The sequence below is a fragment of the Myiozetetes cayanensis genome, unplaced genomic scaffold, assembly GCF_022539395.1.
Source record: "Myiozetetes cayanensis isolate MyiCay16 unplaced genomic scaffold, myiCay2020 scf6-25, whole genome shotgun sequence".
NCBI classification, from domain to species: Eukaryota; Metazoa; Chordata; class Aves; order Passeriformes; family Tyrannidae; genus Myiozetetes; species Myiozetetes cayanensis.
Genome location: NW_026087853.1, coordinates 686,999 through 702,971, shown reverse-complemented (window position 1 = coordinate 702,971; position 15,973 = coordinate 686,999). Strand labels below are relative to the sequence as shown.

General features: G+C 49.8%; 1 protein-coding gene across 1 annotated transcript in view; it reads right to left on the bottom strand.

The window, feature by feature from the left end:
* The window catches only part of MAP4K5 (mitogen-activated protein kinase kinase kinase kinase 5), a 53,122-nt gene extending 41,003 nt beyond the window's left edge, over positions 1-12,119 (bottom strand). Inside the window, exons 1-2 of the mRNA XM_050336161.1 lie at positions 11,958-12,119; positions 11,609-11,762 (exon numbers count right to left, since the gene is read on the bottom strand). Of these exons, the coding sequence (XP_050192118.1) occupies positions 11,609-11,716 (108 nt within the window). The 5' untranslated portion in view covers positions 11,717-11,762; positions 11,958-12,119. The remainder of the gene's footprint in view (positions 1-11,608; positions 11,763-11,957) is intronic.
* Between the last annotated feature and the right edge of the window lie 3,854 nt (positions 12,120-15,973).

The window sequence follows — 15,973 nt, the reverse complement described above, 5'->3', positions numbered from 1 at the left end:
TTTGTGGGTGCTTTCCACAGGGGCAATGCCACTCCTGGAGCTCCAGAACACCCATCGGGACAAAGCAGCAGGCAGAATTCCCAGCTGTCACTCCCTGTTTCCACATTTCCAGCACTTCCAGTTCCCCTCCTTGAAGGAACAGAACCCAGAACTGCACAGAAGCACCAGGATTTAAATAAATTCCACATTAAAACTTGAATCCCAGACCCACTCCTGACCACAGCTATAATGCAAATGAAGGTTTAAATGTTATTTACTGTTACTGGCAGCTGGTGAAATTTAGATAGTTTATCTCTTGCAGGGCAAATTGGGAGGAGGGGAACCCACCTTTCACTCCCAGACTTCAAACACTTTCTTCCTCAAGGCCAATTAACTCAAGCAATGAGGGATTAACAGCTCATTAATGACGTGGGGCCGACTCCTTTTATTCTCCAGAAAACCAAGGGAAGGATTTGTCCAAGCAAAGTGGCTTTGCAGCTCCCAGCAGCCGCTAAAACACTTAATTCTCATTCCTAGCCACAATAATTAAGACAAGGACCCGTGGCAGTGAGGATAATGATAATAAAGCAAAGATAAATGCATATCTTAACATTTTTTTTAGGAGGTTGGGGGGAAAAAAAGAACAAAAGAAGTCAGCTCTGCTTCCAAGCAGGGGTTGGTTTTTTCTCCTCCGAAATTCTCTTGGCAGATAATCCTTCGAAAAAATATTTGGCATCATTCTTTTAGAACTGAAGAGCTAAAGCTAGAAACAGCCCCCTGACCACAAAAATACCATTTAGCAACTAAGGCTGCACAAAAGATACAAACAAATACCACGTGATGGGGGAGGGAAAAAAAGAAATCTAAAAAAAAAAAATTTGATTTTGACTCAGCTGCAGCAAAAAAACTGAACCAGAAAAGGACCTTTTCGAGTTACAACCATGTGCATTAGATGGGTTTGAAAAGCTCCTAGAAATAGCTCACTTTCCTGGGGTATAATGCACATTTTTGAACCTGAGATCATGAAAATCAAAGCAGGTCCATGAAGTGGTTGATGTACTTAAATCTGAGCAGATGCCCAACAGCTTTGCTGGCCAGGGTAGAAAACAGGGGAAAGAAAATAGAAGGAAAAAAAAAAGAAAATATACCTTTAAATACATTAAGCTACAAACCAAGATGGATTTTAAAAGGGTTTATTCGCCAGAAGATAGGGAGAGTTAAGTATAAAACAATTTTATTGTATGAAATGCACAGACCATGACACAGGAAAAAAAAAATTAGTATTATGGAGAACACATTCAAGTAACATAAAAAGATTATGTATGTTATCAGCTGCAGGGGAATTTATTTATTCCTTAAGAGATGAAAGAACTAAGAGATGTGACAACCAAAACATTTGAAAGAAAATATCTGTGTCACTTCTTTTCACTGACAAAATAAAACAGTCTGGCTTTCCAGGCAGGGAGAAAACAAGTTTCTGAAGGAAAAAGCAATGGGTTGTGAGGTTTTTTGTGGGTTTTTTTTAATTAAAAGCTAAAGAATTTAAGGCCATCATCTACATCTTTACCAAAGAAAAGGGAAATTTTAACTACTTTGTTACCATGAGATAACACACAATAAACGTCTCTTCAGGGAGGTAAAACTGAGGAACCACCACTGGCATTTTAAAAGAGGAAAAAAACTGGAATTCTGAGGTTGCACCTCTTCCATCAAGCCTTTCAAACCCAAGGTACAAATCCATATTGGCTCCTTTTCCTTATCCTAATTTATCTGACACAACCTTAGAGAGGTGCAGGTGAAAAATGTGGATTTAAGCAGAAAAATCTCCCTCCAGCCAAGCTGTTCAGTGATCACCTCCTGAATATTTCAGTTCCTCAGAGATGAGCTCACGGTGCCAGAACTCAAAGGAACGAGCCCTAAAGTTGTCTTGATGAAAACAGAACTGGGTGGTTTTGCTTTTTGTTGTTGTTATTTTTAAATAAAACAGCAACCAGAAGTGAAAGAATGAATTAAAAAAAAACCAACAAAAACAAATGGCTGTTTCTTCTGCAATAAAACCCAACATTTACTTAACAACCTGAATTTCAAGGTGATGAAACAGTGATCAGTAATATTTCTATATTTCTAATGCAGTGGAAAATTCAAAATCCCAGCCCGGAATTCTGTTGGAATAAAAGGGAATTGACATTTCAGGAGGATTTTTAATGAGGAAAACCAGAAGTTCTCAATGTGCTAGCACAGGAGAAAGGTTAGAGACAAAATATGGGCTGCACTTCTGCTGATTAAGGGAAGAGGAAATGTGCTGCCATTTCACTACAGATGATAACTTGCACGATCTTCAGCTCTCTTGATCCTCTCACACTTTATTTTTAGCCAGAATGGAAGGGGAGACAATGTTTTGATTTTTCCTTTTGAATTTTTAACGTGTTTTTCTCCATTTCGGGCTGCTTAACTCACTGAAATGACGTCACTTGAAAGCAAGACTCCCTTAAAAATGAGAATCTTTTCCTACGCTTTAACCTCCAGTTACCAAGCACCACTTTCACCTCAGCCACCTGATTTCAAGCACTTGGCCAGGGGCTTCCTCACTTTCCTGGTTCAGTTTTCTTTCAAAAATGAACCAAACCCAAACTGCTCCAATATTGTGCATCGTGAGAATATTGCAGTGATAAATTAGGCCCGGTGATTAAACTGGAAGTTTCAAGGAATATTTTCAAGTTTTCATATACTTGGGAAGATTTTTCACCTTGCCTTAGTCCCATTTACCCCGAAATGTTTCCAAACTCGCCTTTGCTCGATCCCTGGGGGATTTTCGAGGCACATCCCAGGAAGCTGCCCAGCCTGCAAGCCCACAGGTCCCATCTGCAGTGAATGCAATCCTCTCCCTGCGGCAGCTGCGTGCATTTTCCATGGACCAGCCTTCCCTGAGCCAGACACCACTCAGGAATGTGCTGGAGAAAGCCAGAGGAAATCGTGGTAGGGACTCTGCACAGCCTGGCTGCTTCCCTGTTCCCAAAGCTATCCCTCAGCTCTGCTCTAGGAAGCACAACAAAAGCACACGGGGAAAGTTACTCAAGAGAATCATGGAATGGTTGGGGTTGGATCTTAAAGCCCATCTCATGGGACACCTTCCACCAGCCCAGGTGGCTCCAAGCCCCGTCCAACCTGGCCCTGGACACTTCCAGAGATGAGGAATTGCACACCGTGCCTTCCTGGAGCAAAGCCACAGCCTGCCTGTCCTCCTCCTCCTCCTCCATCCCATCAGCAGCTCCAGCCAGCACAGTCAGTCCGTGCTCCAGACTTCCCACTGCGGGATTTACACAAACCTCAACACCCACGGAACGAGAGAAAGGGAAAATTTATGTTCATGGGCCCTGAGCAGGCGCTGGGTTGGATGCTGAAGAGATGGCAGATCATAAAACATTCCCAAGATCTCCCTGCCCACCCCCAGAAATCCCCTCTGTCCCGCTGGAGACGGGGAGCCAAACTCAAAAACAGGCTCTGGACAGGAACTGTTTGGCACAGTTTAAAAGGCACTGTGCTAATCCCAAAGTTAGTCCTGCCTCTTCCCAATTAATCAAGGAGCAGAGGAGCAGAGCTCAAGCAGTGCTTTAAATTTAATCCCAGACGTGCCTGACCAAACACAATGGTTTTATCAGAAACTGCTTGTCCTGGGGACTGTCTGAGGGCTGGGCTGGGAATACCTGCAAGGGATACATCAAACACTCTCCCTCTCCCCACTGCACGCCAAATGCCTCACATTTTCAGCTGCTGCTGTTTTCCAACCCCTCATAAATAAAACACAAAGCTGTTCGTCACTGGAGAGCAAGGAGCACTCACCAGGCAATGCTTCCTGTCAAATTTTAATGACTTCAGTTTGCTCAAGACAAAATACTCCTATAAAAGGTGGCCCGACCCCACCTTTATTCTTTTGACCATGTTTTACATCTCTGGGCCCGTGCAAGACTTTGCCACTTGTCTTCCCTTGGGATTAATGAGTAAATCCCCCCCAAATTTAGGGAGTCTGAGGGTTGTAACTGAGCTGTGATCCTGCATGTCTGCACATTAAACAGTGAGTTAAGGCAAATATAACACAGTCCTACATTGCTTGAATAACAATGGTCAGCAAGGAATCATCCACACAGCTGAGAACAGAACATAAATACAGCTTTTTGGGGTGGAGCAGCCCCTCAAATATAAGAAATGATGCCTTTAATGCTGCACAGGACAAAGCTACTCAAAAAAAGTACCTCAGGGACGATTTCTTATCAATAAGACAACAATGTCCCCCTGCAGTGATCTCTTCACTCTGAAGAGAAACAGCACCTGCCTTTCTGGAGGGTCTCAAAATTCCCATCTCAACAGGGAAAATCCAAAGAGCAAACCCAGCTCTTCACACTGAGCTGAAAATACAGTTCATTCAGCTTTTTACAGTCATTCTGTCTCCAGCCAAACCTTCCTCGTCTCTGTGAAAACATGAACCTCCCAGACACCACATTCCTGCAGAAGACACCAAAACAGCCTTGGGAGGAGAGTGATTCCAACACACCAAGATATCAAATCTGGCATTTTAAAGATGTCCCTTGGAGGGATCAGTACACAGAGCAGTTCTGGGCACCAGGACTGGGGGGCTTTGAGTGCACCCCTGCCTGCATCCTGCACAACCTTTTTACAATCTTCAGGAGCAGAGAGGTCAGCAGAAGCACAGAGCAACCCACAGGACAACAGACCAGGGAAAAATGCTGGAAGAGGCAAAGGCTTTGGGGTAAAAGACTCAGCTCTTGTTACTCTCCCTCTTTTGCACAAAATGTCAGATTTTTTCCTGCCTCTTCCCAAAGTACTGACCAGAGTCTGCTCAAACTGTGCCTTACTGTTACTCAGTCTCAAAAGTGAGCAATTTTGAGAGATCTGCGATGTCAAATCCACCAGGTCCATAATTCAGCTGCCTCTTGACACAGCAGAGAGGAATGTGCCACCCTGTCTCCTGCTCCCTGACTCAGAGATAAGACATTGAACCTTTCCCTAAAGCTCCTCCACTTTCCTGATGTTCCTGCCCAGGGAAGCTGTGGCTGCCTCATCCCTGGAAGTGTCCAAGGCCAGGCTGGATGGGGCTTGGAGCAACCTGGGCTAGTGGAAGGTGTCCCTGCCCGTGGCAGGGGGTGGCACTTGATGATTTTCCAAGTCCTTCCCAACCCAAACCATTTTATGATTCCATATAAGCAAGTACCCTCTGACCCCCGAGCTCCAAGCCCAAGTGAAGGAGAAGCCTGAAAGCAATTCCTTGGCTCACCCTCCCACGTGTTCTTTGACCAAAAAGCTCCAGAGACACGGCCAAGCTGCAGCTTCTCAGCAGTGTCTCCCATTCTCAGAAATTTTTGTCAGAACCATCTAGGAAGGAAGGGTTTATCCAGCCTCTGGATGCAATTTTTTACTGGACATCCAGAATGCACCCAAAATTGCCATAAACCACAAATCAAAGGCTGCTGCATCCACCAAACATTGCTGAGTGCTCTCTAATTGATAGGAAACCTTAAAAAAAAAAAATCAGAAAAGAACTATTCTAACTTGTTTAAAAAGTTTAAAATGCAAAATTCTAACACATGACAAAGCGTGAGGAAGTCACAGAAGCCCAGTATGGTTTGGGTTGGAAGGGACTTTAAGGATCATGTCATTCCACTCCCTGCCACTGGCAGGGACACCTTCTACTAGCCCAGGGTGCTTCAAGCCCCGTCCAACCTGGCCTTGGACACTTCCAGGGATCCAGGGGTAGCCACAGCTTCTCTGGGCAACCTGTGCCAGGGCCTGCCCACCCTCCCAGGGAAGAATTTATCCCTAATCTCCAGTCTAACCCTGTCAGGGTGAAGCCATTCCCCCTCATCCTGTCACTCCATGTCCTTGTGAAAAGTCGTGTCAGTCTCAACCACACGGATCGAGGCTGCCTTGAGCTGAAGAACAACCTCGTGAATATGGAGATTTACCCGCTTTGCCTCATCCTAAACGGGAAGCACCTTGGGCTGACGCTGCCTCCCCTCACCATTCCCAGCTGTATCCAACAGGCAGGTGCCAAACACAACGGAAGGTGGCAGGGACGGTTGTTTTCCCAGCTGGAGCGCGGCCGGACAGTTGCTGGTGTCAGCACAATGCGCTGCCAAAGCCCGCCACGGCCTCGCCGACAGGAAGAGCTGCTCCCTCTGACAGGGGTGATCCCTGCGCTCCCACCACGCTCCTCTGCTGACACAACTGGGACTGGCTCAGACACCTCAGCCCAGAAATCCTGGAGGCTCTCAAGGTCATCCAAAAGTGTTGGCAGTGAAAATGACCACTGAGTCTTCTGGAGACAGAGGTGAGGCAGATCCCGGTGTTCTGGTCTTTGTTCTTCCTTCCTGGAGATCTCCTCTGCTGTTGGGGGCTGGGGGGGTGTGTGTTTCAAAGGGGAAGGCATGAACTGCACTATTCACTTTCTTCTCAAGTGGAAAAGAAATCAAACCTTATTTTTAAGATTTTGGAGACTGCCTGCTCTTCAAAGTAAGAGACAGGGAGAAATAGGGAGAAACACAACTCCCACCACATAACTTACCATTCACAGAAAACATGGAATCCCAGAGTGGTTTGGGTTGGAAGGGACTTTAAGGATCATGTCATTCCACACCCTGCCATGGGCAGGGACACCTTCCACCAGCCCAGGTTGCTCCAAGTTCATCCAACCTGGTCTTGGACACTTCCAGGGATCCAGGGGCAGCCACAGCTTCTCTGGGCAACCTGTGCCAGGGCCTCCCCACACTCACAGCCAGGAATTCCTTCCCAATATCTCACCTAACTCTCCCTTTTTCTGTTTGAACCCATCACCCAGTGTCCTCTCACTGCAGCTCCTGATGAAGAGAAACATGAATGACAGGGGGTAACATTTACAGCCAAACTGCTTTGAACACTCCATGACAAAACCCAAGTGCTCAATAAGAAAATGTTACCAAATATCACAAATGGGAAAGCGAGGGTTTCACACTCCACTCCTGAATATCCTCACAGAGAATGTCAATAAGATGCCACTGAGCATCTTAGCTCTCAAAATACAAATCCTACTGATTTCATCCCAAAAGAAAAGCCTGTCATTTCCCAGAAGAGGAACTCCACAGGAACGAGAAGAACACTCAGCAGCGCTGGTTCCACGCCATCCCAAACACCCTCCTCATGGGAAAAAAAAAAGAGTACACCCAGCTCAGGCACGGCTACAGCAAACACTGTAACCAGAAGGCTTTGATGTGCAGAGTGGAATCCCCCCAGTGTGACAGATGCCTTATGGTCATTTATATGTGGCAGCAAGGAATATTCACCAGGGGTAGAAGTGCTGAGTCAGCACTGGTCAATCCAGTTGGTTGGCAGCTGCCAAAACAGATCCGTATAAAAGTTGGGAATATGTGATTAAAAACTGTCTCGACTGTAACTACACTGGTATCAAAAGACACCAACAAATCCCTTAATGCTCCATTCTTAACCCACTGATTTTAAGCAGGAAAATGCTTTAACTGCAAAGTTCTCACAATCTGTGAAATTAGAACGGCATTAAGGATTATTTTCTAAATATCAAATACAAGCTCTTAACAGCCTTTGGCTGCATCAGGAACTACACTCCAGAGCTCTGAGAATAAGGCAGTGACCACACAAGCAGAGCCAAAACCTGACTCAAACTAAACACAGCCCCACTTTTATGGTAACCTTTAAAAAAATAAAATAATAAAAAAAACCCCACAACTTTTTTTTGTTTTAAATTGCATTTGAGCAAAAAGAGTCCGTGTGTGCCACAATCCAATGTCACTGCTCACTGCATTTCTGCAGCAGCCCTGTGAGTGGTTTGGGTTGGAGGGGATCTTAAATTCCATCTTATTCCAAGCCCTTGCCACGGGCAGGGACACTTGCCACTAGCCCAGATTGCTCCAAGCCCCACCCCAACCTGGCCTTGAACATTTTCCCAATCTCTCCACCAAACCTATTCACTCAAAACCGCTCAGATAAAAAGTCCATGAAGGAAATCTCAGCAAGAATCAGCTCCAGTAAATGATCCCCCTGATGCAGCTCTGACTTTCCAGCTCCCTTCAGGACACACCAACTTCCACAGCTACAGGCAGACTTAATGTTCTGATGCAACCGAATTCCAGCAGCCAACCAAAATAAGGGCCAGTCTCATGCTATTCCAAGTGCTTCCAGAAAAACCTCGTGTTTACACAGCTCCTGATAGGACCCTGTTACCAAACCAGCCTCACACAAATTACCACCACAAAGCCCTCCTGGAAAGTTGCAGGTTCACTGACAGGTCACGAAACATCCAACCACCACCCCGTGGGAGTTTACCTGGGATGGGACCCGACCAGCCACTTCCTAGTGCTGGAGATTAAATTCCATTTACGGTTTCCAGCCCCTTTTCTAATTTTTCTGCTCCAAGACACCCGTCAGCTGGATGTTTCTGCATTAACCACACACACACACACACACACACATTTATTTCAGCATGAAACAGATGCATGGGCAAATTTATGCCTTTTTTAAATACTGGTTTGGGGTTTTCACGTTTAGGACTAAGGTGGGCAAACAGAAAAGCCAGATTACATTTGACAGAGTGGGGCCAAAAAAATACTGTATTATCAAATTCTAGTGAGTTCCTAATCTTCCTCATTAGAACCTCTTTCCAAAGTCAGTAATTTAAGAGAGCTTGGTATGATGTTTTAAGATAAATTACTCCAGTGGATCATAATTGGCATAATAATAATATCCCCTATTTAAAAGGAAAAAAGCTTTCCCACCACAGATAACTAACTCATTAGGATTGTAATGGAAATCACTTCCAAGACTGCTAGACCCAAACTTGGATCTATTTACACACGCTGTGAATAGACAAGAAAAGAGTTTATTTACAGATGGTTTCTCCCCCAGCCTGAAATGCATTTTGGGGAAAAAGAGATAAATATTAAAACAACATCAACAATCCAGCACTTACCAGCAATACTACAATCAACCATTGTGTGCCTTGTGACAGACAAGAGAAATAAAACCCACAAAGACTAAGAAAACACAGCTCAGTTTTAAGCTTTCATGGCAGTAATGAAAAGCAAAGTGGGCAGGAAAATTTTAGAAAAAGCCTTAAATATTCTTCTGTAACTTAATAGTGAAGAGAAATATTTGCTTAACCTCCGCCTTCACCATCCAAAAAAGAGCCAGTTACTCTAAAAGCTACCAAATGCCCCCAGAAGAATTTGAAGCATGAACCACCACCACCAGAAAGCATCTGGGGAAGAGGCAGATGTCCCACAGCCAGAGCCTGCCTGGCTTAGACATCCCCAAAACAACTGTGCTGGAGACGCTGGTGACTCATTATTAGCCAAGGAGCAGAGAAACCACTTGAAGAAGCGAGGGGAAAATTCCATGTTAATTTAAGAGCACTCTCCAGCAAAGCCTCTCCGAGCTCTGCGACATAAAAACAGTCGGATATTCACTAATAAATGCGTTTTGTAAACACTACTGACAGCCCTGGGCCAGCACAAGATGTGCCATCTGCACTTGAGACTCACCAGGCACTAAGGAAAATAAAAGCACCGTGTTTACACGTTAAGTCCTTTCAAGAAAAAAAAAATAAATAAAAAAAGGTCTGCCTGACTTTTAAAATTATCATAACATCAGTGACTTCGAAAAATAAAAGTTTGCTGTGCATATTTGTCATCAGAGGCAGTGCCATCTGATTCAGTATTCCCTTGATACAGTTCCTCCCTGTTGCAGGGCTTTACAAAAACAAAGAGCAAACCAATGACCTAGAAACAAATGTGGCCTCTCAAACTACTTTAAACTCATTAACTTTATACTTCTTTCAGGCTCATAACAACGTCTAAAACGACTGCCAAAAACTTGGATTTAAACTTGCCAGGCTGCACTAGGAGAAGGTTTGGGTTTATTCCTTATCTGAAAGCCTTTCAGGAGTCAAAGGCACATTTTTTCATAACCCAAAGAATGGGAGGGGGTGGGGGGAGAGGGCTGTGGGGATGTTTTTTGTTGTTGTTGTTTAAAGGGGATATGTTTACATGGCACAGAGCAGAGCCATGAATTCAAACCAGCTCCGGAACCGGAAGCTGGATGACATGTCAGCACAGCTCTCCTCTAATTACCAGGCTAATGAGAAGCAGAATATTTCTTTTTCCACAAAGAGATGACACAAAAAAAAAAAACAAAACTTCCCTGCAACACAACTAGTTATTTCTTGTCGTGCTGCCCTGTGCTAGGCAGGCACACACAAAACGAAGCAGCTCAAGGTATGCTGAGTGCCAGGTTTATGACAGCTGAAATGTTCTTTTTAAAGGATTTAGCGCTGGAATTCCTCGGAAAGAAGTTGACTGATCTGTGCACAGCATCGTAGGAGAAGAAGAAAAAAAAACAAACAAAAACAAAAGAGGAAAGTAAATATGCACCGTGAAAGCTTTTAAAACTAACTCCCCGAGGTCATAAGTAACCATTTCAAAGGGGTGGTGGGAACAGGATCCATCTATAAAACTTCAATTTGAACATTAGCAAAGAGCCCTCCCCCAGCACGGGCAATTACCGCTGCCTTTCATGTGGCCCAGGAACACACCTTTCCTTGCACGCTTGGCTGTGTCAGGTCTATTTTAAACGCACTCAACAGCACTACAAAGGGAAACATCACACAGCCTCCCTTCCCTTGCAGCTGAACGTGCAGGTTGCCCAACACAGGCTGGAAAATTCAATGCTTTCTTTAAAAAGCCACCCAGCCCTAAAAGCTGCCGGGCATCCGTGATGCGTGTCCTGATGGATGGGGAATGTCCCTGATGGATGGGGAACGTCCCTGATGGATGGGGAACGTCCCTGATGGATGGGGAATGTCCCTGATGGATGGGGAATGTCCCTGATGGATGGGGAACGTCCCTGATGGATGGGGAATGAGCTCATGTGAGAGCAACACACCAGCTCTACACCTCCTGTCCCCCATGGCTGTGGTTCTGGCAATACAGATTCACAGAATCACAGAATGGTTTGGGTTGGAAGGGACCTTAAAGATCTCCCAGTTCCACCCCCCTGCCGTGGACAGGGACACCTTTGGCACGCACCATTTCGAGCGCATCTACTCGATGTGCTGCGCTTACTCTACCCTCGTGCTGGAACTCCGTTCCAGCTTCTGAAGAGCTTTAATCTGCTTCTGCCTTTCGCGGGCTATTATTAACCTCGGGGATAAACTTGCACCCTTTTAATCGGGTGCTTTAACCGGGTGCGTTCTGGAAAACAGGTACGGCCAGCAGACATCCTCTACCTCCTCAGCAGACATCCTCTACCTCCTCCGGCAGTACCGTGGAAAAGGATCACCCGCAATATTCACCAAGTCAAGCCTCGAGCGCAAATCACAGAATCCCAGGATGGTTTGGGCTGGAAGGACCGCGGCATTCCACCCCCCTGCCATGGGCAGGGACACCTTCCACCAGACCAGGTGGCTCCAAGCCCCGTCCAACCCGGCCTTGGACACTCCCAGGGATGGGGCAGCCCCAGCTCCTCCGGGAAACCTCTGCCCTCACGCCCAACCCTCTTAAAGACAAGCGGGAACCCCCGGGCTGTGCCAGGGGCGGCCCCCGGCGCCGCTCACCTTGTACACGTCGCCGTAGGTGCCGCTGCCGACCCGCTGGATCAGCTCGTAGTCCTGCTGCGGGTTCCGCCTCAGGATGTCCCCGCTCGCCCGCGCCGCCGGCTCCATGTCCAGCGCCGCGTCCCTCCGGGATGCTCCTACCGGCCCATGGCTCCTGCGGCGGGGAGGGGGGTCAGGGGGGCCCGGCCCGGCCGAGACAAAGGCGGGCGGGCGGCCGCGCCCTCCGCGGCTCCCGGGGCTCGCCGGGGCCGAGCAGGAAGCGGCGGGGCCGGGCGGGCTGGGCTGGGCTGGGCGGTGCGGGGCCGCTGGGGCCCGTCCGCCGGGGCGGCCAGGCCGGGCCGGCTCCTACCTGCGAGCCGCAGCCCTTTGTCCCGCCGGAGAGGGAGGGAGGGAAGGAAGGAGGGAAGGAAGGAGGGAGGGAGGGAGGCAGAGAGAGCGGCCGCCTCCTTCTGCTTTCCCTCCTCCTTTTCCTCCTCCTTCGCGTTCTCCTTCCGCGGCCGAGCCGCGCCGGGTCCGCTCGGGTCGGGCCGGGCCGGGCCGGCAGCGCCGCCGCAGCGCCCCGGCGCGGCCACGGCCGGCCCCGCTCCCTTCCCCTCCCTTCCCTTCTCCTCCCCTCCCCGCCCGGCCCCGCGGGAGGGGGAACCGCTGCCCCGGGGCTGTTACCGGGCGCTGCCCCCCCCAGCCCGGGGCCTGCCACGTCCGGAGCCCGTGGAGTGGTGACAGGATGGCTGGAGTTGGAAGGGATCGTATAAAGATCATCCACCTCCAACACCCACCCTGCCATGGGCAGGGACACCTTCCACCAGACCAGGTGGCTCCAAGCCCCGTCCAACCCGGCCTTGGACACTCCCAGGGATGGGGCAGCCCCAGCTCCTCCGGGAAACCTCTGCCCTCACGCCCAACCCTCTTAAAGACAAGCGGGAACCCCGGGCTGCGCCAGGGGCGGCCCCGGCGCCGCTCACCTTGTACACGTCGCCGTAGGTGCCGCTGCCGACCCGCTGGATCAGCTCGTAGTCCTGCTGCGGGTTCCGCCTCAGGATGTCCCCGCTCGCCCGCGCCGCCGGCTCCATGTCCAGCGCCGCGTCCCTCCGGGATGCTCCTACCGGCCCATGGCTCCTGCGGCGGGAGGGAGGTCAGGGGCCCGGCCCGGCCGAGACAAAGGCGGGCGGGCGGCCGCGCCCTCCGCGGCTCCGGGGCTCGCCGGGGCCGAGCAGGAAGCGGCGGGGCCGGGCGGGCTGGGCTGGGCTGGGCTGGGCGGTGCGGGCCGCTGCGGCCCGTCCGCCGGGGCGGCCAGGCCGGGCCGGCTCCTACCTGCGAGCCGCAGCCGCTTGTCCCGCCGGAGAGGGAGGGAAGGAAGGAGGGAAGGAAGGAGGGAGGGAGGGAGGCAGAGAGCGGCCGCCTCCTTCTGCTTTCCCTCCTCCTTTTCCTCCTCCTTCGCGTTCTCCTTCCGCGGCCGAGCCGCGCCGGGTCCGCTCGGGTCGGGCCGGGCCGGGCCGGCAGCGCCGCCGCAGCGCCCCGGCGCGGCCACGGCCGGCCCCGCTCCCTTCCCCTCCCTTCCCTTCTCCTCCCCTCCCCGCCCGGCCCCGCGGGAGGGGGAACCGCTGCCCCGGGGCTGTTACCGGGCGCTGCCCCCCCCCCAGCCCGGGGCCTGCCACGTCCGGAGCCCGTGGAGTGGTGACAGGATGGCTGGAGTTGGAAGGGATCGTATAAAGATCATCCACCTCCAACACCCGCCCTGCCATGGGCAGGGACACCTTCCGCTAGGCCAGGTGGGTACAGGCCACGTCCAGCCCGGCCTTGGGATCCAGGGGCAGCCACAGCTTCTCTGGGCAGCCTGTGCCAGGGGTCTCACCACCCTCACAGCCAACAATTCCTTCCCAATATCCATCCTAGATCTCTGCTTTTCCAGCTTAAAGCCATTCCCTCTTGTCCTGTCCCTCCATCCCATGTCCCAAGTCCTCTCCAGCTCTCCTGGAGCCCCTTTAGGCCCTGCAAGGGGCTCTCAGGTCTCCCTGGAGCCTTCTCTTCTCCAGGCGAACCCCTCCAGCTCTCCCATCCTGGCTCCAGAGCAGAGGTTCTCCAGCCCTCGGAGCATCTCCATGTGTTCCTCTGACCCCCTCCAACAGGTGTTTATTGTGGAGGGACAAGTGTGGGGGCAGGCACGGCCTTTAGCCTGTGCCCCTTGGTTTGAGGCAGGAGGAAAGCCCCCAGCTTGCCTACACCACCTGTATATTATATAGAACTCTATCCACATGTGTATTTCTACCAAACACAAGGCTGAGCTTTCCATCTTTCCCACCAGAGCCGTTCCTTCGTGTACACCCTGGTCGGGATTATCATCGGCCGCCGTGGCAAAACTGAGCGGAGCTCCGGAGGCTGGGATGTTCCCAGAGAGGCTCTGAGGTGCAAGAGGAGGATGTAGGACTGCTCTGGACTAATCAGGCACCAGGGCATTTAGCTCTGTGGGCAGCCAGTGCAGTGAGAGTCACAGGAGAATTACCTGGGACCTGTTGGGACTTGCCTCCTTGGGCTCCTAAAGCTGAAAAAGCTTCTGTGAGACTGTGCAAAGTGGAAGGTATTCTGTAGCTGCCCTTCTCTCTTCGGAGGACAATTATTTTCAGCGAAGCAGCTGAAATTCTGAGCAAAACCCACCTCTGGTCTCTCCAGGAAACCCAGAGGTTGGGGGATACAGAGGAATGCTGGAACTCGCAGTAGCATTCACTGCACATAAAAGCATTAAGGCCTAAAAAAGGAGGTGTGATTTTTTTCTAGGCGTAAAAACTACCCCGTTCTCAGCGCAGGAAATACGTCTGCAGAAGTTAGGTAGGAAAAAAAGCTCAAATGGATGCCAGATGTACGAGTCTCTTTGGTGTTCAGGATGGTTATTTAAGAACAGTTTCTGCGTTTCTGGCAGCCACACAGCCCACGCTGGTCCAGTATAGTCTAATGACAGCGTAGCTGGACCTTGATCCTCGGTTTAAAATGGAGTCTGGGTTTTAACCCCAAATTGGGAATTGTTTATGGGCTCATTTGAAACCGTGTGTGTCAGGAGCAGGCTCCAAAATGTAACCTGCCCTGCTCCCCAGAGACAGAGGGAACTCAGGGCTGCTCTTAAAGAGGTTCCCATTTAATTTCCCTTTGTACTCTGAGAGCTTTCTACATCCTGTATGTTCTCTCCAACATAAATACCTAAGTTTTCCTGAACCCCCAACAAACAAGAAACTATTTACCCTTTAGGGAGCTGTATTTCCTCAAGTGATTTTTAACAAAACAATCACCTCTCCCCTCGTAAATCAGCTTCCTGTGCTCCTGGTCCGGAGCTGTTTGTGTCCTTTTTCTTTCCCCTTCCTCAGCTGAGGGTTCGGATGCTGCTTTTCACTCTATTGATTTGCTGCTCTTGACAAGCCAAGGAGGGACAGCGCAGGAAAAAGGACATTTCATTTTCCAGTGGCAGAGGGTGCATTAAGGCTTGGCCTCCTTGAACACCTCACAGATCCGAGGGCTGGAATTTCACGTCAAAGCTCCTGTATTTTGTCCTTGCTGGGTTAAGTTTCATTTTCCACCTGGAGGTGTTGTTTCTCATCCCATATTGCCAGAGGTGAAGAGTGGGTTCTCAGAGCCCATCTTGTGTTCTGAGCTCCAGTCCACCTTTCCCAGCTGAGTCTCAGTCCCTGCTGGAAGCGCCACTGGAAAGCATACATGGATAAAACCAGCCCTGGGCCTGTATCAGTGTTGCCATTTCATGATCAGAAAAAGTGAGGGAAATGGAGCAAATGGCCCCAAGGTGCACCAAAGGAGGTTTAGGTTGGATATTAGGGAGAATTTCTTCATGGAAAGGGTGGTCAGACATTGGAACAGGCTGTGTTGGAATCACCATTCCTGAAGGGATCCAAAAACCGTGTGGATGTGGCACTTGGGGACGCGGGCTAGCGGTGGCCTTGACAGTGCTGGGTTAAGGGTTGGACTCGATCTTAGAGGGCTTTTCCCACCTTAATGATGTAATTAACGATTGTAACGAGTTGTGCAAGGCTCACAGTGCGAGGACATGGCTGGACACGGCCCGCGCTGCCAGGCGTGTTCCTGAACAAACCCCGATTCCTGCTCCGTGTTTTCCGCCTTGGACCACATCGCTTTTCTGGTCGCTTTTCTGGCCAAGCGTGTTTCGGAATGTGCTTTTATGCACAGCATCTTTCTGTCTGAATGGGTCCCCAGCCTTAAAAGGAATGTTAAGTGGTTTTACATAAGGCATTACGTAGGATTAGAGAATGTGAGCTGTTTGTATTGTAGTCTTAGGAGGAGGAACAGCCAAGGTTATTTTAACGAGACACCGACCGAGATTCATCTGCTAACGGGAGGTGCACGAAT